At 35.9% G+C, this 26198-nt stretch overlaps 1 protein-coding gene across 1 annotated transcript in view; it reads left to right on the plus strand.

Annotated features, from left to right (window-relative positions):
- The window catches only part of LOC150109937 (proton myo-inositol cotransporter-like), a 373837-nt gene that overhangs the window by 242556 nt on the left and 105083 nt on the right, over window positions 1-26198 (plus strand). The window contains exon 4 of the mRNA XM_090399830.1: window positions 22903-23009. Coding sequence (XP_090255956.1) covers window positions 22903-23009 — 107 coding nt within the window. The remainder of the gene's footprint in view (window positions 1-22902; window positions 23010-26198) is intronic.

Here is a 26198-nt window from a genome sequence, read left to right on the forward strand (position 1 = left end):
AAGGTGGAGTGAAAGAATTCAAGCTGTGCCCCCAATTCTTAATTCTCGGAGAGATGGACACAGAATTAACTCCTTCAACATTGAACACAATTAAAGGCTTGAAAAAATATTTCAGATCTTATAAAGGTATGCTAATGACAATGTTTTGGCACAAAATATTAGCAAATATTGACAATAAGAACATTATTATACAAAGTAAAGGAATATCTCTTGAGGTCGAGTCCACACTTATAAGAGAATTAGTGCAAGAGAAACAACACTTACATGACCTGTGGGAAAGTGTTGTCCAAGAAGCAAAAGTAGTTGCTGAAGCAATCATTGTGCAACCTCAATTTTGCAAAAATCGAGAAACTACTATAGAACCTGAACAAGATTTCAAAAATTTCGTAATTTATCCAGTATTGGATTTTATTATGAATGATTTAAAAACAAGGTTTGAAGCAGCAGATAATATGTGAATTATTCTCACCTATTTTAAATTTCCACAACTTGAACAATGGTCAGCTTATCGCAAAAGCAGCAAAACTTATGAATATGTATGAAAAAGATAAATTAGAAGAGTTACTGAATGAAATTCTTCACTTTAAAAGTATTCGTGAGATATTTTTTGGTACAGAAACGAGTCCTGTGAGACTTCTGAATGCAAAACTGCAAGGTATATTTGCCAATATACCTTACAGTTTTGCAAGGTATATTGGCAAATATACTGCATCAATCTGCCTCGCCATTAAACTATTTTGCATAATACCGGTTACTGTTTTTCTTCAGCTGAGAGATCATTCAGGAGAATGGCCAATTCATTGAAAACATGTCAAAGAAGCACAAGTAGCCAAGAACGACTTAATCGCCTAGCAATTTTGTGCATCAAAAATGATTTGGCTAAGCAAGTTGATTTTACTTACATTATTGATAGATTTGCTGTCAGTATAATGTTAGTAAATGTAAAATTATGTGCTTTGGATGATGAGATATCCAGTTGTTGGATTATGCTAAAAGAAACTGATCATGCTATTGATATTGGTGTTTTAGTGGATAAGAAGGATTAAGAAGTTGAAGTTCAGGGAGCCATATAGCAAAGATTGTGAATACAGCTTAAAAGATGTTTGCAATGCCACATTTAAACTAATGTGCAAATCTGGTCTCCTAGTTTCCGAGGTAATGCAGATGTAAAGAAGAGTGTCAAGGGTGATATTGGGACTATGGAATGTAGATTATTAAGACAGTAGGTGGAATTTTTCAATTTATTTAGGGTGGGGAGATGACAAGAGAGCATCTATTAAAGTTGAGAATGAATGCAGTTAAGAACGGGAGTGAGAGCTGGATTTTTCTCTCATAGAGAGATGTGTGATTAGAATGGCTTGCCTTTGGAAATGGTGAGTATGCTTAGTATGAATAAATTCAAGGGAAAATTTATCACTCCCAATGTAGTGGAAGTGATATATGGCTTCTCTTGATAAGTTTCTGACTCCTCAGAGGTCTCTTGTAATAATGATGATTAAAAAAAAATGGCACTTATATTACTCCTTCTTGAGCAACTACATTTTGCTCCAGGTTTTAAGAATAATTAAAATTAAAAACAACATAGTCTGCATGGCATAATGGATAAGGCTGGGCATCTGACTTCGAATCAGGAGATTGCGGGTTCGAGTCCTGTCGATGTAAAGTTTTTGACTGACCTGGTTGACCAAGTGGTTAGCATATCCTCTCTCCAGCCAACTACTGCAGTGGTGGCTGGCAGTAGTTGGCATTGGTGTAGATGATGAAGGTAATTGCAGTTGGTGGAGTGGTAGAGACGGAGAGTTGTAGAGTAGGTACTCTCCTTCGATGAGCCTTTACTCCCTGGAAGTGTTATGTAATAATAATAACTATAATAATAATAACTATAATAATAATAATTCTTAAGCTTAATTTGAATCCCAACATATTTTGTCCATATGGATGAGCCAAGGGAAGAGCATCTCTTCTTTGCAACTATCAGACTGTGGATTCAAATACCACTATGGCAGTTGTTTGTGAATGCCTGTGGTTGATGATTTTGCCTGCACAGTATGACTACCATCCTAACTTACTGGCGATCTGAAATTACTGCCTTGAAAAATGACTGTTTTTTGTTCTCAAAAATAGTTTCCAAATTGTCTAACGTATAGCCCATCCAAGATACTAGGTTTTCAGAAACTATTTGTCTGGGATGATCTTGTGTGTGTGGTGGGGGGGGGGTGGAATTAGTCTTCAAATGTCATCATCATTATCAAATTTCTGACATGTACCCTCAAGGGATATACTGGATATTATGATAGCACTACATGAAGAACTTACATCATTACTAACTTCCTATCAACAAATCTCATCCAAATCAATCTGTTATCTGTCAAAACTCCAACATTATCTGATCTTATATTTCTATCTTCTAAGGCACTTTTTACTGCATCAATCTACCTATATCTTGATTTTCCTCTGTGTCTTTTTTCTGCCACTGTGGCAGAGAACACTTGTTTTAATAATCTTTCCTCTCCCATTCTGTTTAAGTGACCATACCACCTGAGATTAGCTCTGCTAACACATTCTTGGATGCTTACGATGTCAAGTTCTTTCCTAATATCCTTGTTTTTAATATGATATTGCCATTGATGCCATGTGTTCACACCCCTAATCTTTCTCAGGACTCATATATATCTGGTCTCTAGTCTTTGGTCAAGTGTGTTATTTCTAACCCAGCTCTCAGATCCAATCAATTTGAACTGTCTTGTATGCAGATAATTTAGTGTTTTGACTAATTTTTCTCTTATTCCATATAAATTTATTCAGTTGACTTTCTTCCATGCTGGCTTGGTTGATTCTGTTGTCTATTTACATATTTAATTTACCATCTTCACTAAAAATTGTGACTAAGTAGCTGAAATGTTTTATTTGTTCTGTAGGTCCTTTATGATGCAGTTGATTTTTTCATTGTTTCTGCATATTTTCATTGTCTTTGTCTTGTTATTGCTGATTTTCATACCAAATTTATTACATCAGTTATTCAATTTAATCAGGGAATCTTGCAGACTTGTACTGGATTTATTTAAAATTATAACATGATCTGTAGAAAGTAAAGAGCTGAGATTAACATCTCCAATTTTGATATCTGGTTTAATACCACTTTACTTCATTACGTGATCCATATAAACAATGTGCATCCTTTCTGACACTAGATTTAACATTAAACCATATTTCTGTATTTCAATTCTAACTGCTGACTTAACATCTGAAATAAAGAACTAAGTATTGCTTGATATAATGCCCCATTGACACACCATACAACTCTATCATTTTGAATAGCTTCTCTCTTGGCACCTTGTCATATGCCTTTTACAGATCTATTATTATTATTACATGACACCTCCAGGGAGTCCAAAGACTCATCGAGGGAGGGCACCTACTCAATCCACCAACTACACACACCATCTACTGCTGACCACCACCACTAGTATTTTCACAGACAATCACAAACATAAATGCCCATATCGGGATTCAAACCTGCAGCCTTTTGGCTGGAGAGCAGAGCAGATCTACAAATCTTAAATACAGATCTTTGTTATATTCCCACGATTTCTCAACCATTTGTCGTAAAATGAAAATCTGAATCTGACAGCCTCTATTTGTCCTGAATCCAGCTTGTTCTTCACTAAGCTTCCCTTCCACAATCCTTCTCAGCCATTTCTCAAGTATACTTGAATAAATCTTACCAGAAATACTCAACAGGGAAATACCTCTGTGATTCTCACATTCAGTTTTATTTCCCTTTTATATATATATATATATATATATGGGTACTATGTGAGCTCTACTCCATCTGGAGGTATAAAAGTCTTGCAGCCACTGCAAGACTTTTATACCTCCATACTTGAGCATTTCTGGTTGATATTCAACCAGAAATGCTACTCCTGCTGCCTTTCTACATTTCAGGCTTTTGATGGCTTTTTCTACTTCAAGTATTGATATGTATTCCTGATTGCATGCCTGTTGAGTGTTTTTAATTACTGTTGTGCTGTCACTGCTTGTTTCATTTAGTAATTTTTTGAAGTAATTACTCCATACATCGAGGATATCTTTTTCTCCAATTTTTATGTCACCTTTATCTTAAATACAGATCTTTGTTATATTCCCACGATTTCTCAACCATTTGTCGTAAAGTGAAAATCTGATTCTGACAGCCTCAATGTCAGAATTTCCTGTCAATGTCTTGAAGTTGTCGAACCAAGATATTATATTTCTTCCTCTAGCTCCTTTGCCATCAATTCTTGGATAAAGGATTAAACTAAATTTATTATGCACCAGAGTTTCTTCACTTTTTCTATAGATGCAATTCTGAATTACTTTCAAAAATATTTTTAGCGTTTCGCTCATCAGACTAATAAGTCGGAAGTCGCCACAGGAATTCACTTTGGGTTTCTTTGGGATAATGATGAATGTAGATTGGTGAACTTCCAATCTGCTGGAAGTTCACCAATTTCATATATTTTATCGAATAGTTTTTCAAGAAGTTTGATGTTATCTGGTTCTGTTAATTTTAAAAATCTGTTTGCACCCCATCTGGTCCAATGGCTTTTCCTGTTTTTTATCTGATCTTATAGCATTTTCTATTTCTGAAATGTGAATTGCTAATCTCAAAGACTAGCAATTCACATTTCAGAATTGCTAGTCTTTGAATGTTATCTTTTATATTTATAAGCTTCTACTTAGTATTATTGAAGAGTTCTGTTACATATTTTATCCAAATCTGTGCTTTATTCTCTTCTTCTAGAACTATTTTTCCACTTTCGTTTCTTTGAGACAATGTTTGCTTTTTACTGAATTTTCTGGAAATTTCATTGATTTTCTTATACAGATTGAAATGGTCATGTTTGTTCTGAAGTAGTTCAATTTGTACATAAATTTTTCATCCAATTTTCCTTTGATTCTTTTATTTTTTGCTTGATGATCTTGTTTCTGTTTTTGGCTAGTCTTTGTTTTGTCTTGTTTTCTCTTATTGATACATTCTTCATGTATCAATAAGAGAGAGAATCTTATTTGTCATCCATTCCTGTTGTTTTACATTATTCACATAACCTACTTCTTTGATAGTTATTGTTACAATGACATTCTTTAAGTTATTCCAAAGAGATTCCACTCTTTCATTTTCTTCTATGTTAATCTGTTGTAATTGCAGGTTAAGCTGTGTGTTGGCTCTTATTTATCTTTGGGTCTTTTAGTTTTTTCTACATCAATTTTCTTTTTCTTTTTTTGTGATTTTTTGGCTGATTTTAATCTAAGACTTATTTCAACTATGGGATTGTGGTCTGATGAGATATCTGCTCCAGGATAAGTCTTTGCATTCTTTATACTACTGTGGAATCTTATTTATCAGTATGTAGTCAATTTGATTTCTGACAATGTTATGTCATTATCTTGAGGCGATTTCCAAGTGTACAGTCTTCTGGGTGGAAGTTTTCTATGTGTTTGCTATTGTTAGATCTTCTTCCTGACAGAACTGGACAAAGCGATCTCCTTGTTCATTTCTGGTGCCTATCTAAGGCATGGTCTGCCAGCCCAGAGCGGCTGTACTGGTGAAACCGGATGTAGTCTTTGTGTTCTGAATATCTGCTCTACCAAAGACCAACCACTTCCCCTAGACCTACCTGGTGTATACCATATCCCTTGCAGCTGCAAATTGTCCTACTTTGGCCAAACAGGCAGAACACAAAGATTACATCCGGTTTCACCAGTACAGCCGCTCTGGGCTGGCAGACCATGCCTTAGATACCCACCATAGAATTCGTTGGAAGAAAAAAAAAATAATACACTGCAGCAGGTTTAAATACGAGAGATTATTCAAGGAATCTTCAGCAGCTCTAAAAAACATTCCTAACCTCAACAAATTTGGGTGCATGAAACTACCCCAAATTTAGGAGACTTACATTTTGAGAACTTCAGCCCAACTGCCAAGTCAACCAAATTAGCCCACCAGAGGCACCATTAGGACTTTAGGAACAATATTAGTTTCTTGCTTTCTTCCTCATTTGCTTTTGTTAGTGCCTGCATGCACATACCATATCTTTATGTTCCTGAAGATGGTAATGTGACGTTGCCAAAATATAGAAGTTATTTATTAAAGTTACCTTTAATTAATATACTTTTTATGCATTGTTAATTCCGTAAACTAATTACCAGTTATGTATGACCAACGTATAAGCTTTTTACTAGAATTAGAATGCTATTTCTTGCTGAAATAGCATTCTAGAATGTGTGTTAAAATTTTTTTTTCACAATCATTACATAAGTTATGAGAAAAAGTAAAGATTCATAAGCATTTTTGTTTGTCAAATGTGCAGTCAAGGTTTAGCATGAAAGAAAATTTTATTTAAAAAAAAAAATGTAAGCAATAGGGCTTTAGGATTCATTAATTTACACTTTTATTTTATTTTTATTTTTAATTATGCAGCATGTGTTACCTAGTTTCTTATCAGAAATTATGCCTTCACAAATTAATCACTTGTTTTCATTTGTTTTAGCAACAGGATGTACTCATTATTGTGATCAAACTTCAGTGTAAGAAATTGAATCCCAAAAATACTTAATTTTTTTCTCTCCCTAAGTACCTGGATTAAAATGTATGAGCACCAGCATGAGACTATCTCAGAAAGTATAACATGATCAAATTCCATCTCTGAGAGAAACCTAGAATGGTGATTAGTTAAAGGCAATATCTACAACATAGGACAGCTAGCATAATGGATAATCCTTCATTAAGGACAATGTTACCATTTCTAGATATAAACATTCCCTCTCCTGGATATGAAAATGATGCAAATGAAGTTTTGTAAACAACATTTTTTTAAAACATTACTTCTGTTACTGAATTACAAGAAATCTGTTGTCATCTCCACTTAAATATGAGACAACCATAAATCAAAAAACATTATCAATAATAATCCTGAGTGAAGATATATTAATGTCTTCACTCAGGATTATTACATTAATATATAAATAGTCAAATATATTAATGTCTGTCTTAAATTATGACATTAAATAAGAAATATCAACAGACCTTTCTCATTTAGTTGGTTATTTCCTTTTTAGTTACAGTTTCAGGATTCTATGTTTGCTGATTTAGTTAGGTAACATGCATAATAAACTGTGTCAGGTAGTGAAAATCCTTTTTATCATTGCAACTAAATTCAATGTCTGCAGGCTAGAAGAATGATTTTTTTTTTATTTCCAAATCTCTGAAAACAGTTAGCAAAGTCTAATCTTTTGAATATTGATTTTAATGGTCTTTGACATTGCAGAAATACAAATTATTATTATATGATACCTCCAGGGAGTCCAAGAGCTCATCACGAGAGGGCACTCTACTCTGTCATACTAAATACATCTCACCCTCTCCACTACTACTTAATTCTCCTACTATGACGCTACTACCATCAATGCCATCTACTGCATGAGCTTACTCATTTATGTTGTACTGTCTTTACTACTTAATCCTCCATCTACACATGGCAGCTCTTTTTTGCCATCAACACACACACCACCAGCTACCCACTGGCAATACTTTTTTGTCTGTAAATTGTGTGAATTCTGTGGTTGATTTGCCTGTATTAGAGATGAAAAACCCAAATATCCTGGTGAACAAATCCTGTTACTACTTATGAGATTGACCAACTCACCTTCATTAGAAAAAGTCCATATAAACATTTCTTTTTTCAGCATTCAAATTTTTTCCAGTTGAAGGATGCAGTAGCCCATTATTTTTCCAGACATAATTAGATCTTCATAACTAAGGGACTCGAATGACATCTCTCTATTCTCTCTCTTCCCTTTCAAGTATTTTTGAAAATATATTATTATTATTATTCAGGCCTCCATGGAGTCAAAAGACTCATCGTGGGAGGTCCTTCCTAAGAAACACAAAGTCTATCAAGACTCATCGAGGGGAGGTTCCCCCTAAGAAACACAAAGTCTATCATACCACTCCTTGAACTCATTGACCATTCTCGCTCTCACAACTCCATCAGGCAATGCATTCCATGGTTCAACCACCCTCAATGCAAAGAAACCACTACTCGCCCTCTTGCTCACAGTTTCCTTTCGTAACTTCCAGGGATGGCCTCTTGTCATCACTCCTTCCTGCTGTTCAACCAAGTGAAAGAACTCCCCAGTGTCAACCCTGTAACCATCTCTCAACAGTTTAAAAGTCTCAATCATATCACCTCTCCTTCTATCCACCAAACTCTGCAGTCCACATTCCCTCAGCCGATCCTCATAACTATCATTGTACAGTCCTGAAACCATCTTTGTTATCCACCTTTGTACCCTTTCCACAGTTAATTTATCCCCTTCAAATCCTGGGGACCAAATCTGAGAACAGTAGTCGAAGTGTGGTCTGATCAGGGTCTTATACAATGGAATGATAATTGTTTTATCTCTGCAGGTCAGTGTCCTTCTCATTATTGCAGCAATCCTCTGTGTTACTTTCACCACCTTTACAATATGTCCCATAAATTTCAGGTTTCTATCAATCATCAACCCCAGATCTCTTGTCTCCTCTACTTCCTCCAGTATAACTCCTCCCATAGAGTATGCAGTGTCCCATCGATGTTTCCCAAACCTCAAGACCTTACATTTTGCTGCATTAAACTGACACCCCCATTCATTTGCCCATCTATCTAGCTTATTGAATTCCTCTTGCAGGGCTGCCGCATCTGCACTATTACTAATAATCCTTCCCAGCTTCGCATTATCTGCAAACAACTGAATATCCCCTTGCAATCCACTGACAATGTCATTGATATAAAGGTTAAACAATATAGGTCCCAGTACTGAGCCCTGTGAGACCCCACTTGTAACCCTCTGCTTCCTTGAAACTGCCCCACCATACACAATTCTCTGATACCTATCAGACAGCCAATCCTGAATCCAGTTGACCAATCTGACATCAAGACCCATATGCTGCAACTTAAATATCAGCTTATCATATGGCACCCTGTCATATGCCTTCGCTAAGTCTAAGAAAATGGCAGAGTATGCCTTTCCCCTCATCTAATGCTCTTGTAACTTTATCATAAAAGGCTAGCATATTGCTAAAACAAAAGCGTCCCTTCACAAATCCATGTTGACTCTCACAGATAACATTACCCACATCTGCCCAATGCTGTATACGGTCCTTCACTACTTTCTCCAAGATCTTACTAACTACTGATGACGCACAAACTGGTGGTTAATTAGACACTTCCAGTCTGCTACCGCCCTTATGCAGTGGCACTATCTTACCTTCCTTCCATTCCATTGGCACCTTTCCAGCAGCCAGACTTTCAATGAAAAGCCAGGTCAAAGGCACTGTCAGTTTCCTAGCACATTCTCTCAAAACTCGTAGTGAAATGCCATCCAGTCCCACAGCTTTACTGACATCCCGAGTACTCAGTATTTGAAACACACTCTCCTCCTGTACCTCTAAACCTCGAACCTGCCCTATCCCTCTAGCATTAAAACTGACTCCTCCAGGATGAAATACTCCAATAAAGTGTTCATTGAACAATTCTACTATGTCCTCTGCATCAGTCATTCTATTCACATTTTTATCCCACAATATCATTCTTTCACAGTCATTTCTCCTCCTACTGGCCACATATCTAAAAAAAATTCCCTAGGATTTTCTTTGGATCTTAGGGCTAATCTCCTCTCATATTCCAGTTTAGTCTTCCTTACCACACTAGTCACTCTTCTGGCCTGTGTCTTATGCTCTTCATGCATCTTCTCTTCACCTGTCTCCTTATATCTCTTCCACAGCCTCTTTTTCGCATGCAATTCCTGTTTAATATTGTTTGTCATCCACTTTACTCCAAATTGTGTCCTCTTGTTCACTCGTAGTATACAACTTATCATTGCTGCCAACAAATATTCTTTCATAATTTCCCACGCACTAATGATACCCTGGCCTTTCAATTCCTCCCTCCATGAAACTTCACCAAGTTGACGTCTTAGACTATTATAATCACCTGCCTTATAATTCCACATATGTTCCTGTCTCTTTGATACTCCTGCATGTCTATTCATTTTCCAAGTCCAAACCATATGGTCACTCTCTGCAACTGGTGGGAGAGATGTCATCTCAGTTATTGTCAACTCTTCTGATGCTATAACCAAATCCAAAACTCTTGAACCTCTTGTTCCCTCTATTACATGTTGCCTAAGACATTTGTCCCTCAAGAAGTCTAGAAATTCCATTCCCTTATTGCTACATGCATTTTCCTCTCCCCAGTTTATACTACTGTAGTTAAAATCTCCCATAACAATTATTCTTCTTGCATTTGCCAAACTCAACTGTGTAAACATTTCCTGGTCCCCACTCTCTGTACTCCTGGATCTGTAGCAACACCCCACTAAATATCCTGTCTTTCCACCTCTACCTCACACTATATGCTTTCAAAATCATTAGTGGCACTGCCTTCCAAAGTCTCCACTCTTAGAGGACATGGGTCGTCACTTATAAGCAGTACTCCACCACCACGCTTTCCCTTTCTATCTTGCCGAAAAATGCTGTACCACGACTTCTATTCCTGTTATTATATCCTCTTCTGTCAACCACGTCTCAGTGATCCCAATAATATTTGGCCAGGCTGATGCTATCTGCGCCACCAATTCCTCTCCTTATTCCGGATATTCCTGGCAGTATATAGCATATAAATGCCATTGTTTTTGTACCCAGCATTAACCCCTCTAGACTCCACTGGACTCAGTGTTACCTGATGTCATCCCCCTTCTCCCAAGTACCTATTCTCACAAGAGGCCACCCTACTACCATCCTCCCTGGGACACACTGACTTTTTCAGAACAGCAATCTCTCCAGATGCCTACATCCTTCCTCATTCAAATGGAAGTGGTCTCTTGCATACAATTCTTCTCTGTCCTCAAATGCACTCCAAGCATCCACATATTCCAGTCCTCTCTTGTCACACATTCTAGCTATTATGTCATTCAATATTACCGCTCTTCTGCTAAGTTCGTCATTATCATACCTAGGCAACACACACACACTCTTTCCTCTCTGTGTCTTCTTTCATACCACCTCAAGCAAGAATCTCATATCTCTCGCTGCCCTATTTACACCACCACTCAAGTCATTTGTTCCCACCATCACAATCATCTCATCCACCTTTTTACCTCTCTTAACTGCCAAAGCCACCCTTTTTATCGTTCCTCCAGGGAAACACTCCTCACGCATCCTATCTTGAACACCAAGGATCATTGAGTCCCCATACATTATACCTCTTACCATTCCCTCTCTCATTGTTTCCATTTTCTCCTCTTCTTTCATTCCCATACCCCTCTCATATTCCCTCTCTCCTACTGTTTCCATTTTCTCCTCTTCTGGCACTCCCATACCCCTCTCTCATTCCATTCTCTCCTCTTCTAGCACTGCGATCGATCTCTCTCTCATTCCGTCTCTTCTACTGTTTCCATTCTCTCCTCCTCTAGCACTCCCATGCCTCTCTCTCATATAGTTTATATAGTTTAAAGAAAATAGTTTTAAATAGTTCTCATATAGTTTAAAGAAAAAATGGTAAGCTACTAACAAGGAGTATATTATATTTGACAAGAAATTACGTTCTTGTTTTAATCTTATATCCAAGCATCAGCTTAAGCATGAATCATTTTCATGACTAGTCCACTTGTATATTGAGACTGTTGACCTCACATCAGTTGCTTTAGTATCTTTCTCATAATGTTTAGTTGCTTTAGTGACCTTCTTATTATGTTTTTACATTATGGAAAAAGCACATCCACACTTGTTTCAACTTTTATTGAGGTCTCATCAGCAGAAGCAAGACCCAAGAAAATATCAAATTTAAATAAATGTAGAAGTCGTATTTTTTACAACCATCTCTCATCCATGATATTTTAATAATAAGGTACCTTTTTTCTACTTTATATGGAAAATAGGACTCTCACAGGGATTTAACCTTGGTCTCACTAATGAGACCCCCTCAATAAAGGTCAAACCTGGTCTGGGGATCCTCCATATAATGCTTTTGCATTATGGGATACAGGCAGTTGATATGAAGTTAGCAGTATCTATATACAAGTAGACTAATTATGAACATACTTCATACTTAAGCTGACCTTGGGTATAGAATTAAACTGAGAATATAATTTCTTTTGCACATCTTAACATGTGGAAAAGCTTTCCACATGTTAACAAGTAGTGTGCTAAATCTTTTATACAATTGAATAGTCTATCTGAACAGTTAAGCAAGAATTGTTTGAATTTCACTGTAAGTAATTTCCTTACTTTGAGGATGTCAAGCAAAATAAGTGGCATTGTGATGTGTGTGTGTGTAGCACTTACGGTGGATCACATAATTGGTTAGGAGGCATTGATTGTATGCTGTTCTAAACATATTTGTGTGATTTGTTTCACCCAAGAGTTGTCTTGAATCATGAAATGCCCATTAGTAAGGTAGTGCATATTGGGTTTGGTGCTTTGTATTTTGTAACTTAATAGGCCTTCAAACTGAGTTTGAGGATTTCTTCAAAATGAATTTGAAGAAATCCTCAAAAGCATGTTTTACTGTGCAAAACAAGTGCTGTGGATTTCACACAAAATTCATCATAGACTGTTTATATGTAATAGGGGTATATAACTTTCATTATGTCAGCATATGTGATACAAATTGAGGGCAGTATGTGCAGTAATTTCACTACAAAGGAAGTTTGTTTTTAACTGCTTTCCTCTTTCATTACTGTGTTTAGGCCCAGTGGCCTACCACAACAAAATAACTTTGTTTGCAGTTCATTGATGATGTGTTTACCATTTGGTCCCTTGGACAAGACACTTTAGATTCCTTGGTAACTTACCTTTAAGAGCCAATATCCCAAAATTCACATCGCATTGGATAAAAATCAAATAAATGTTTGGTTTTTTTGACATGTAGTCACTCAGCTTTCAGGCAGTTACTATGTTTTTCAATTTATAAAAAGCCAACATACATGCTCTGGAAGATATCTGTATAAATAATAACTTCATCCACCCCAGCAGCATGGATTTCCCAAAACGCTAACTCATAGAGCAACCCTCTCCACAGAACTCGGTTATCTTCACCATACTTTCTTGGCTAATGGCCACAGCTCCTACAAAAAGATAAAATACTACATAACCCCTCTACCACCCCACCCTCCCAAACACAGAGGAGCAAAACACCACTATTCTTATTCCATGTATTTAGGTTACAGCTATACCCTGGATATATGAACAGGGAGAATAGCTAAAGTACTAATAAAATATAACCTTCACACAATATTCAACCACATTGGTTAGCAACTCTGATCGGCTCTCCTAGAGAATGGACAAATTCCATTCTCTTGCATGTCCTAGAAGGCATAGGTTTTCTATGACTGTGATAAAATATTCTTGGGAAAATTTGGCCAATATTGGACAGATTGGAAGATCTGTTAACGTCTGCCTTGGAGAACATAAATACATTCATTTCCGTTATTATGTATTATCACTACCATTATTGTGAGGGGGGGGGGACCACATTTAAGACTTCCTTTCACAGAGGATTAGAGAAAAAAAAAAGAAAACCAGTGTGTTATATAGGAGTTATTACAGGTTAGAAATTATTTTTCATTTGTCTGCAATGACTATGAAGTATTTTTCTAACTTTAACAAGTATGGCTGCATTAATCTGCCAAAGATTTGGTAGACAGTCATCTTAAGATCAACTCCTACATAACTGTAATATCACATAATATGAATGTATAATATCACATAGTACGAGAAATGGCTGCTCAGTGATATTGCTGGACTTTGCAAAACCACTTAACAGGATATCACATAGTATTCTATAATATCTATCTATATATACAGATATCTATATATCTTTGCAAAACCACACACCACTTAGAACATTAATATTCTGTTATGTTAATTGGGAGTATGAGGATGGATATTAAGCTGGTAGTTTGAATAAAAGGATGGCTGATGAGTATATCAGAGAAGTTTATGGGGATGATTGAATGTAGGAGAAAGTTGTGAGTAGTGATATACCATAAGGCTCAGTATTTTGTCCTCTGCCATTTAATTTGTACATCAGTGATATAGCATATGATTTAGGAGGAAATATGCTGATGATGCAAAGCCAGGAAGTGCAATAGTCAATGAAGATGATAAAAAAATTTTTCAGGATGACTTAAATAAATTGGCAGTATGGCTGAAGGATACTGTGCCAGCTTAACATGATCAAGGCACTTTGGCTTGAAGAGATCACAAGTAATATATTACACTGATGGAACTGAATTGCAGGAAATTAGTGAGTCCAGAAATTTAGAGTGACTGCAGACAGGAAGTTGAAGTTTAGATGGCATATTGCAAAGATACTAGAACAATACATCAGACTGTCATTGTTGAAGAACACACACTGATAAACTGGGATAGGACTGTTATTAAATAAATACAAAATTAATAACGGAAAAACTCACATAAAAAGATTATTTAATAGTATAATTTTCACCTGTGTGTCACAGGCATCTTCAGTACATTTTAAGCTCAAATCAAATAATAACTGACAATTCCAAAAAGCACCACCTAAGTAGCTAGTGTAAGATAACTAAAAAGGTCAATGAATTTCCTAACAAAAAATAAAAAAATAATATATATACAATAAAAAGTTAGGAAAGATTAGCTGAATTATAAAGTACTATCTCCCATAAAGGGGATAGACATAAACCATCAGATTTTATTAGGACTGTTATTGTTCTCCTCGGGGTGCTTAAGGGTCAAAGCTGTATAACTGAGAGGAGACCTCCACAGCCTTTAAAGGAATGCGGAGAACCGACCAGGGCTTCTGACCTAATGTCCAATCCTCGCCTTCTCGTGGTGCACCCTGTTGGGTATCTACTTGGATACTGAACGAACGAGGATGGGCTGGCAATTTGGGATTTAGCCGACCAAATTGTATTCTTATTGGTTAAACCAAAATATAGAATGATGGTACAACATGACAAAATTTCTTGCTGGCTGGGGCATCGCCTGGTTAAACAAGGCCCCGTTGTTTTCGCCAGGGAACCAGCGCGAACAGCGAAAAGTCAGCTACTGGAACAAATGTGAAAACAAACCCCAACTCCACGTCACCAGAGTTAAAGATCGGTACTATCAACGTAAGAAGCCTGAATGGCAAAGAAATGGAGCTAGTTGAGGAATTAGATAAGTACCAGATCGACATAATAGGGGTGACTGAAACAAAAAAGACCAATACTGGTGAGATCTTTCTGAGCAATAAATACAAAATGTTATATTCAGGCAATGACAATCAAGGAAAAGAAGGAGTAGCCATAGTATTCAACACAAAATATGAGGCTAATCTTCTTGAATGGCAGGCAGTCTCAAGTAGAGTAATGTGGGCAAATATGAGAATGGGGAACTGGACAATGAGACTTATTTGTGCCTATGGTCCCACAGAAGGTTCTACTAAGGCAGAAGTGGAGGAATTTTTTGATGCTTTAGAAAAAGCAACTGACACGAAAAATGAAAAGTTGATCCTTGTCGGAGATCTAAATAGCAGAGTAGGAAATGATTGTGAGACATACAAAAATATTTTGGGAAAATTTGGAGAAAAGAGCAAAGCTAATAATAATGGCAAATATCTGTTGGATTTCTGCCCAGGACATGGACTGGTTATTACTAACACCATGTTCCAACATAAAAATGTGCACAAATTCACATGGAGAGAAGAGGCTAGGAATAAGAAAAGTCTCATTGACTATGTTATTGTTGATAGTGATGTTTTCTCCCTGGTGCAGGACACCAGAGTGTACAGAGGATTTGAAATTGGAAGTGATCACTATTTAGTCTTGAGCAGGATAAAATTAAATTTCATATTGAAAAGAATAACATGTAAGAAAGTTTTAAAGCGAATAAAAGTTGAGCAGCTCTCAGATGTGAACTGTAGACTAAAATACACAAAGATTATTGAAGAAAAAATGAAAGAGTTTGAGAACAGGAACCGAACCTTGGAGATTCAGTGGCAGGCCTTCAAGAAAACACTGATTGATTCAGCCAGAGAGGCATGTGGTCAGGTTGTCTGCAAGGATAGAAAAATCAGAACTCCCTGGTGGACACAGGAAGTTAAAGAGGCAGTGAAGGAAAAGAAGAAAGCATATCAAAAGTTCCTGTCAAATAAGTCAGCTTGTGCTCTTAGAGAATATTAGAGACAAATGCAAGAATGCTAAACACTGTGTAAAACTAGCTAAACAAAAGTCATGGGAGGACTTGGGCAAGAATATAGAAAATAAATATCAAGAAGGTGGCAAAATATTCTGGAGGTTGTTGAAGAAGCTTAGGAATGGAGGAAAGAGTGCTGTAAAAGGAGTTAGAGATGATAAAGGTGACATGAAAACTGGAATAAAAGATATCCTTGAAGTATGGAGTAATTACTTTGAAAAACTGCTAAATGAAGCAAGCAGTGATGACAGCACAGTGGTAAAAAACACTGACCAGGCATGCAGGCAGGAATACATATCCATACTTGAAGTAGAAAAAGCCATCAAAGGCTTGAAATGTGGAAAGGCAGCAGGAGTAGATGATATTCGACCAGAAATGCTGAAGTATGGTGGTATAAGAGTCTTACAGTGGCTGCACTGCATAGTTCAGAAAGCCTGGACAGAGAGACGAATTCCCGATGATTGGAGTAGAGCTCTCATAGTACCCATATATGAAAAGGGAAATAAAACTGAATGTGAGAATTACAGAGGTATTTCCCTACTGAGTGTTCCTGGCAAAATCTATGCAAATATACTTGAGAAACGGTTGAGAAGAATTGTGGAAGAAAAGCTTGGTGAAGAACAAGCTGGATTCAGGCCAAACAGAGGCTGTCAGAATCAGATCTTCACTTTACGACAAATAGTCTAGAATGCATGGGAATATAACAAAGATCTGTATTTAAGTTTTGTCGATTTGGAAAAGGCATATGATAAGGTGCCAAGAGAGAAGCTATTCAATACGCTGCAGTTATATGGTGCCAATGGGGCATTATATCAAGCAATACTTAGTCTTTATTTGAGTTGTAAGTCAGCAGTAGTTAGAATTGAAGGAAGTACAGGAAGATGGTTTAATGTCAAAATCTGGTGTGAGACAAGGATGTACATTATCCCCTCTGTTATTCATTATCTATATGGATCACATTATGAAGGAAAGTGATATTAAACATGATATCAAAATTGGAGATGTTAATGTCAGCTCTTTACTTTATACGGATGATGTTATACTTCTAAATAAATTTGCTAGAAGTCTGTAAGATTCTCTGACTAAATTGAATAGCTGTTGTAATAGATATGGTATGAAGTCAGCAATAAAAAGACAATGAAATTAGGCAGAATCATTGAAAATGTCAACTGTGTTGTGAATGGAGAACCTGTGGAACAAGTAAAACATTTCAGCTACTTAGGCACGATTTTTACTGAAGATGGTAAATTAAATATGGAAATAGACAACAGAATCAGCAAAGCTGGTATGGTGGGAAGTCAATTGAATAAATTCATATGGAATAAGAGAGAAATTAGTCGGAACACTAAATTAGCTGTATACAAGACAGTGTTCAAACCAGTTTTAACTTATGGATCTGAGAGCTGGGTCAGAAGTAAAACACTTGACCAAAGACTAGAGACCGCAGATATGAGAGTCTTGAGAAAGATTAGAGGCGTGAACAGATGGCATCAATGGCAATATCATATTAAAAATGAGGATATTAGGAAAGAACTTGACATTGTCTGCATCCAGGAATGCGTTAGCAGAGCTAATCTCAGGTGGTATGGTCACCTAAACAGAATGGGTGAGGAAAGATTAACAAAACAAGTGTTCTCTGCCAGTTTGGCAGGAAAACGACCCAGAGGAAGACCAAGATATAGGTGGATTGATAAGGTACAAAGTGCCTTAGAAGATAGAATTATAAGATCTGATAATGTTGGAGTCTTGACAAGTAACAGACGAATTTGGAGGAAAATTGTAGATAGGAAGTTAGTAATGATATAATTTTTTCATGTAGTACTATCATATCCTGTACACCCCTTGTGGGTACATGGCAGGAATTTGATGATGATTGTTCTCCTTTATACGACTTGAATAAGACCAAATCTGGACTACTGCATGCAGATCTGGATTCCTTTGGGTGGTTGGATGATGAGAAAGTGGTGGAGTAGATCCACACAGGCAAATGACAAGCTTGTTTTTGATCTGTATATGGAATGCTCTTTATCAAGATATATTGATCTGTGGTTTAAAGTCTAGTTGCCAGATAAGAAAGACAAGACATTATAGAAACATAAGTTTTGAAGGGATTTTTATAGGATTAATGCGAAAACATTTTTCAGTACATAACAGGGAAGGATGAGAAAGCAGTCACTCTGGAAATTGTATTGAGTGTGATAACAAAGGTGTTATGACTATTTTGCTTGAACTGTGGAGAAAGGGTGGAATAGGTTACCAAAAGTGGTTGTGAGTTCATCAGTGAACGAGTTCAAGGAGAAAGGTATAAGTATTGTAACAATGATTAGAGGGTTCCCCATGTTGGGTCTTTGACTTCATGGAGATGTCTGAATAATAATAATAATGTTCATTTGCCAGTGTTAATGTTATACTTACACCATATCTTATTTTCACTTATATTAGTTAGAAACAATATTCAAAATGATTTCTGGATATATATATATAAATGTGGACATGAAGTTACTTCATGTGGTTTTTATATGCTTTACCAGACATAGGCAAAAAGGATGATTTCTGTTTAAGAATCATCCTGTACTCAGTTCAAGATACAATTTTCCATAACATGAGTAGTTGAATGAACAATATACAACTCGTTCCTTATTCTAGATTACATAAACATCTTGTCTTATTTACTAAAACACTCCTTGAATCACACTTCTTCCTTCCCTGCTAATTAAGAATTACGTGTTGGCATACCAAATCACTAACATCATGAATAAACAACTTAAACATGGTATGGATTTGATTTCATCTTTTTTTAAGGGTTCTAGGAAACACTTAATTTGATAGCAGAATTCATCTTTTAGCTTACAAAAAAAATTAAATAAATAAAATACATACACACAAATGCTTTTCATTGTATTGGAGAGACAGCTTGAAGTAAAATCATCTATTCTCAGTGCACAAAATATTATAATAATCAATAATTATGGAAGTCACTTATGTAAATGTATGTATGTATTTCTAGAATTTCTGACTATGTTTTATAGCTATTTTTTAAAGGAAACTGTGTATCTGCAAAAATTCATTAAAAATTTTCAGAATTATCTTCACAACACACAAATCTTTCTACTAAGTTTTGATGGAGTCTCACTCATCACAAACATCTCTCTGACAGATGCAATTGAATTGTTATTACATGAAGATTTTCATCCGGATATTGTAAATTTATTTGATTTTGTCATTAATTCAGGATACTTCAGTTTCTCAAAACAAATTATACAAGAGATAGAAGGGAACAGCTATGGATCTCCCATTTAACTAATAACTTGATTGAATGTTTTGAACAACATATTCTTAACATTTTTTCACCTAAGCCATCAATTTGGTATAGATATGTTGATGTTTTTGCTATATGGAACTCTTTATCCAGTCTCCATGAATTTCTTGGGAAAATTAATTCAGTAAACCTAGGAATGAAATTTACAGTGGAAGTAGAAGATAACAGCTATTTTCCTTTACTAGATATTCTCATTCTGCATTAGCCTAAAAGCAATCTATAGTTCTCTGTATACAGAAAACCACCTCATACTGGTAAATACATGAATGCTAACTCGCACTATCATCCTTGTCAGAAATATAGTATAGTCAAATCTCTAGTCAATGGAACTCATAAAAAATGTGTTCAGCATATTCTCTTCTAAACGAGGAGCTATTTATTGTGAGAGTTATCTTTAACTTTAATGATTAATACAAAAATGTTCGATAAAATAAATAATAATTATGGCCTTCATCTTAATCCTCTTCAAGAAGAGGTTTCCTGAATTTGTCTTCTATATGTTAAAGGCCTATAAAAAAAATAATAAATAAAAACAAAAAAAGCAAGACTACTTTGCCGATTGACCTACAAGTCTCTTTCCATCCGGTTTGTAAATTTAATACTGTCGTCACATCTCCAAAAGACAAATATTACTCTCTCCCTTATCCGGTAATTTACAGAATTCCTTGTTCTTGTGGTTCTTTTGCTCACTTACTCCTTAGATCCAAAGCCTCAATCACTCTATTTATTTTATCTCCAGGAAAACTAACCTTATGTTATCTTCTCATTTACCACATATCTAATAATCAAATACCCATGCAATGCTACTCACTAGTCTTTTGTTACCTCTTTCATATTGACATCATTTGTTTTCGTCTTCTTCACTCTTTCATCATCGTCATCATGATCCATGGGTACACCGCCTGTTCATGTCTGATGCCTCCTTCACCATCTTTGTCCTATGCACAGTGTCACAGTTTCTGTAATCCCTATTCCACATAAGTCCTTTATGTCTACCTTTTCTGTTTACACTATCCATAATACCAAACATATCTTCCAGTCTCCACGCATTCTGCAAATGTGTCCAAATAATGCACCTTCCGATAGTGCTGTTCATTTATACCCATCCTATTCTTAGAATCTTCCTGCAGCAAATTCTTTCAAATACCAAAATTCTTTTTCGTGATTCCTTATTACCCACATTTCAGATCCATATGGTTACCAAGGTCACCACTAAAGATGCATATTTCTAGTACTCTTAATTTCGTTTGCAGGTTGATCACTTTACTTTTCCAGATGTTATCCATGGCTTTCACATTTGTTTTTCCCCTTACAATCCTGATCTTTATTTCTTTTTTACAGTTCAAGTCATATGTCATTTTACTTCCCAAATATGTGAATTGTTCTACATCCACTTCTATTTTTTGTTTCATGTTCTTCTCACCAAATACCATTGTCTTCATTTTTTCCATTTGGACTTACTATTTCATAATAAGTCCAAATCTCTTCCCTTCCTCATTTAACAGTTTCAATGTGTTTTGTAGTTCTTTTTCGTCTTCTTCAATAATAACAATATCATCTATGAATCTCAGATTGTTAATTCTCATCCCGTGTACTGATATTCCTTTTGCATCTTCTTTCATTTTGTCCATTGCTCTTTATAAATGTGCTGTGAAAATGCTTGGTGATATTGGTTCCTCCTGTCTACTACCTCTGCTTGTTCTAAACCATTTTCCCAAATCCTCTCCTATTCTAACTGTTGCCATTGCATTCTTATAAACATCTTTTAATATGACTATTAGTTTTCTGTCAATTCCATAGGATTTTAGCACTGCTAATGTCACTTTCTGGTCAGCTGTCAAATGCCTCTTGAAAATCGACAAAGGAAGTATATATGTTTTTTGTTTTTTCTCTCAGCTTTCTTGCTATTAACTGCATTGTCAAAATCTGTTGAATTGTACTTCTATCTTTCCTAAATCCTGTTTGCTCATCTGCAAGGTACACTTCCAATTGTGGTCTCAATCTTTCTGTCAACATTATCATCATCACCTTACCAAGGTGACTTGTCAAAGCAATGTTCTGTAACTTTTACATTCTAGCTTATTTCCTTTCTTATATAATGTCACTAATATTGATTTCCACTGGCATTTTCCCTCTCTTCCATACCATATTACATATCACTCTTCATACCATATTACATATCACTCTTCATACATATGTACAATTCTCTTCATTTCACCCCATCTGTTTCATATCTTGCTTCATCTTTACCAACTCCTTTACTATCACACTATTATCTTTTATCCTTCTTTTATCCATATCACATATCATTCTTCATACATATGTACAATTCTCTTCATTTCACCCCATCTGTTTCATATCTTGCTTCATCTTTACCAACTCCTTTACTATCACACTATTATCTTTTATCCTTCTGAACAACCTCCTGATGCCCAATCTTACTTTTTTTTGTCATTTATAAAGTCATTTGTCCCTCTTACCACTATCAACTCTTTTGCTTGCTTACTCCTCATATCAAACACCTCAATCACTATTTATTTTGTCACTCTATAGAATGATTTTAGAGAGAAGAAATATAATTGCATACCTAGAGATGATTTGTATAAATATGCTTGTATAAAACTAAACAGTTTATTTTTCAGTAATTAAAAACAATACTAATTGCTAATAAACAATTTCAATTAGTCTGTTTAATTTAAATTGATTTGAGTCAACTGTTATGTACAAAATCCCAAATCCAGTTCGCTAACCCATCTCTTCTAAATCTAAAAATCCATGTGCTGCAACTTAAATATCAGCTTATCATGTGGTACCCTGTCAAATGCCTTTGTAAAATCCAAAAATAGGGCAGAATATGCCTTTCCTTCATCAACCACTCTTACCACTTTATTATAAAAGGCAATTATAATACTAAAATGACAATGCTATAAATGGTCCCTCACTAATTTCCAAGATCCTAACACCCACTGATGAAATACAAACTAGTCTATAGTTGGACACTTCCAGTCTGCTACCACCCCTTATGAAATGGTACCGTCTTGCCCTTCTTCCACTCGTTAGGTAACTTTCCCATGGCCAGACTTTCATTGAAAAGTCAGGTCAACGGAGCTGTCAGTTCTCTAGCATATTCTCTCAAAACCCATGGTGAAATCCCATCCAGTTCCATTGCTGTATTGACATCCAGAGTACTCAGTATTTATTTAAGTGACTTCCATAATTATTTATTATTATGATGCCTTCCACTTACATCTCGATTTTTAAATCAATTCAGTGCACAAAAACTCAAAGAAGTAACTTCATGACAAAGAAAAAAAATTAACTTATTCTTCATTATTTTACAGGCAAGTCACCCATAATTGTTGAGATTATACGCACTCCTACACTACTCCGAGCTCTTATAGTGGGCTGTGCCTTGCAAATGTTCCAGCAGATTGCAGGAATTAACACTGTTATGTAAGTTTTATTATGAAGAGAAAATTTATTAGTATTATTGGCAGACCTTTATAGAGTTAATATGCTATGGGAAGTCCCAATCAGTTCCATAATGTCCTTCACATGCATTGAAATATCTGAAGTGAGGTCATCTTCCTTGGAAGACTTCATTGCTCACAACTCAAACTAGCATCCTTCTCTCCAGTTCCATTTAAACTGGAAGAGATGCATTAGCATCTCTTCCATCAACGTTCATATTTCACTACTGATAATACTTGATACAATACTTGATAATTCACTCCACTCTCCTTAATGTCTCTTGATAAATGTGCTGTAGATTTCAATTCTTTTTTCCTCTTGGTAGCTGACCATAACTTCATCCAGACCTTTTCTATGAAATCATTTTCCATGAAATGTCCAAAATCATACTGATGAGCCAAATGGGACAACTGCCATGATTTCTTCTCCTTCTTTTCTTGAGCTGAGTACTGTTTTCACCCTTCTGAACCAAACATCTACTAACTGAAATAATCCTTGCAGGAATTAAGACTTACATTCTTTAGTTTTTTAACAAGCATGCCAAAGCAGTCAAAAAATTTATCATTCAACACAAATTACTTGAAACCAAACTTCAGCTTCACATTAAACCTAGGCAGAACATACAAAAACATCATCAGCAAATCCAAAGCAGATTTTAAATGTTTCAAGTGGGTGGAAGCACCTTTCTCCTGCTCAAATGGCAGTTTTTGCCTTCTGTTTCCTTTTCAAGACTATTAGCTGCAACTTTTGCCCATCTCTCTCTCTCTCTCACACACATTCACACACACACACCCTGATATTTATTGCAACTGTGTGTGTGTTAAGGCTTAAGTGCTTGGTTTTTAATATTTTCTATAGTTTTTAATCTTTTTTCAGTATTGTTGAAGTATAAACACACTGAGAAAAGATTAAAAGCTATTTTAATTCTTCTAATATTTCATCACAGACACATCTTCAGAGAAGTGCAAAGGTAACACAATATTAAAAAAACATGGATACAAGACTAATCCTATCTAGGTGGGCTGCCATCTGTGGGCATTTGTAGGAAGCATCAGTTGTAAAAACTGGGATTTCAAAGGATTCTTTGCATCTGTATTTATTTAAATTAGGCTGATTTTTCTGAGGTCATTATAAATAATAAAAACAGTATTTCTTTTCTAAATTTGCTGTGATGGAGCATAGTTTTTTTTTCCAGTTGATCCTATGAGTAGTAACCAAGACATGGTAGATCTTTTTTTTGTGTTTAGCTATGCAGATGGTGGCTGATCTTATCTGTCTGGCCAAAATATGCCAATTGGCAGGAACAGGGAACTTTATTATTTATTTATTTATTTTTAAAATGCATCTGGACCATTAGGCCAATTGGAGAACACAATATCTGCATATCTTAGCCACATTAACTTCTCTCATCTGTCACCTTAATAGTCTACATCCAGGAATCTAGTTTATGATGGAAAACAAACTAACAATAGTCTACCCTTTCTAGACACTTTAGTTACACACCTATACTGTGAAGGAGAGGTAACCTCTCCTTCACAGTATACAGAAAGCTCACTCATACAGACACATTCATTAACTTTTCCCATAACCCCCCCCCCTCAACAATATGGCATTATTCAAAATAATAGTGCTTGTTCCAGTGAAGCCTCTCTTCAACAGAGCTCAGCTATATATGATGTACCTTTCTATCCAATGACTATGATTCTGTACAATCTTAAAAATAAATAATCAATCCTTCCACCATTCCATGACCACCCTTTCAGAAGATTTCAAGAATGTCTTCACCATCCCCATGTCCAGAATGCATCTAAAGAAATAGACATATCCTTAAAGAAATTCAACTCTGCCCAGCTTTTAAGCCTCACCTGAACTAGCTACTCATATCCATTCCACTAAAGACCTCTTCTTCCTCTCTCTCTCAATTCCTGGTGTTGATGGGAAGGTTTCCTATTCCTACACATTGGCATATTCGTTGGGCAGAGAGGTAGATCAGCCACCATTCTTATAGATGAACACCAAAAATACACCTACAGTTATGACTATGGTCAGTCTGGTCTTGCAGATCATGCATTGGATACCACCCATAAGTTCAACTGGAGAAAAACCACATGCTCCATCAAAGCAGATTTGGATCTGCTTTGATGGAGCTTTGAGGATGCTGCAGATTAGAATCTGCGGCCATCCTCAGAAAACAGCCATAATTTAAATAAATACAGATGTAAGAAACTTTCCAAAATATGGAAAAAATTAATCCTTCAAGATACCAATTTACAACCACTGCCTCATTATCTTCTAGGATGTATATCATTTAGTACTGTGTTTCCTTTGTTTGTGCATTACAATTGTTAGGTCTCCCTGAAGATGCCTCTGTGACTGAAACAGAATATTGGAAGAATGTAAACAATTTTTAATCATTTCTGAGTGCTGTTTGTACTCCATTAACCTTACATTCCATTTATGTTTATTAGACACATGTATTAGACACCAGAAACTAAGTGATCATCATCAGTGCATCAGCATAATCACAAGGTGATGCTAGAACAAAGAATGTTGATCCTATTTACAGAGCTGAGCCACATGTTGGATGCCACCTAGTGAGTGGTTTTCTCTTTACAAAATCATTCCACTTACAAGATTTCTCAGAGACCTACCAACAGCCAAATTAACAAACTTAATTCCTTACTGAACAAAGTGATCAGTTGGGATGAAGATATTATCAAAATATTGAAGATGCATTTTAATAAAAGCCCATGTTTTTATTAAAATGTATGGCCTTCCAAAAATACATAAGAGTTTCACTCGCACCAATAGTGGATTTCATAGCCTCTCCCATCTATTGCACAGCCAAATTCCTTGCTCATCTTTTAAGCTCCATACAGGGAGCATACACAAGCCTCTGTGAAGAATCTGTCATATTTTTTGATGAACAAAAACCTAGCCCTTCAGCCTACAAACCTCATGATTAGATTTAATATCCAGTTCCTATTTACTAATGTATCTCTTCTTGATACTCTGCAACTGCTATCAGATTTCTATTTAGATTTCTAATTTCTACTTAGAGCATCTTGAAGAATCCCTATTCTCTTCATGTAACGCCAACTTTCCTTTCAGTTTGATATGTAGATATGTTTGCCATCTGGCCAGACTCCGAAGAATCTCTACTTAACTTTT

The sequence above is a fragment of the Typopeltis vanoorti genome, chromosome 1 (assembly GCF_054136105.1).
Source record: "Typopeltis vanoorti isolate ZY-2024b chromosome 1, IOZ_Tvanoo_1.0, whole genome shotgun sequence".
Lineage (NCBI taxonomy): Eukaryota > Metazoa > Arthropoda > Arachnida > Uropygi > Thelyphonidae > Typopeltis > Typopeltis vanoorti.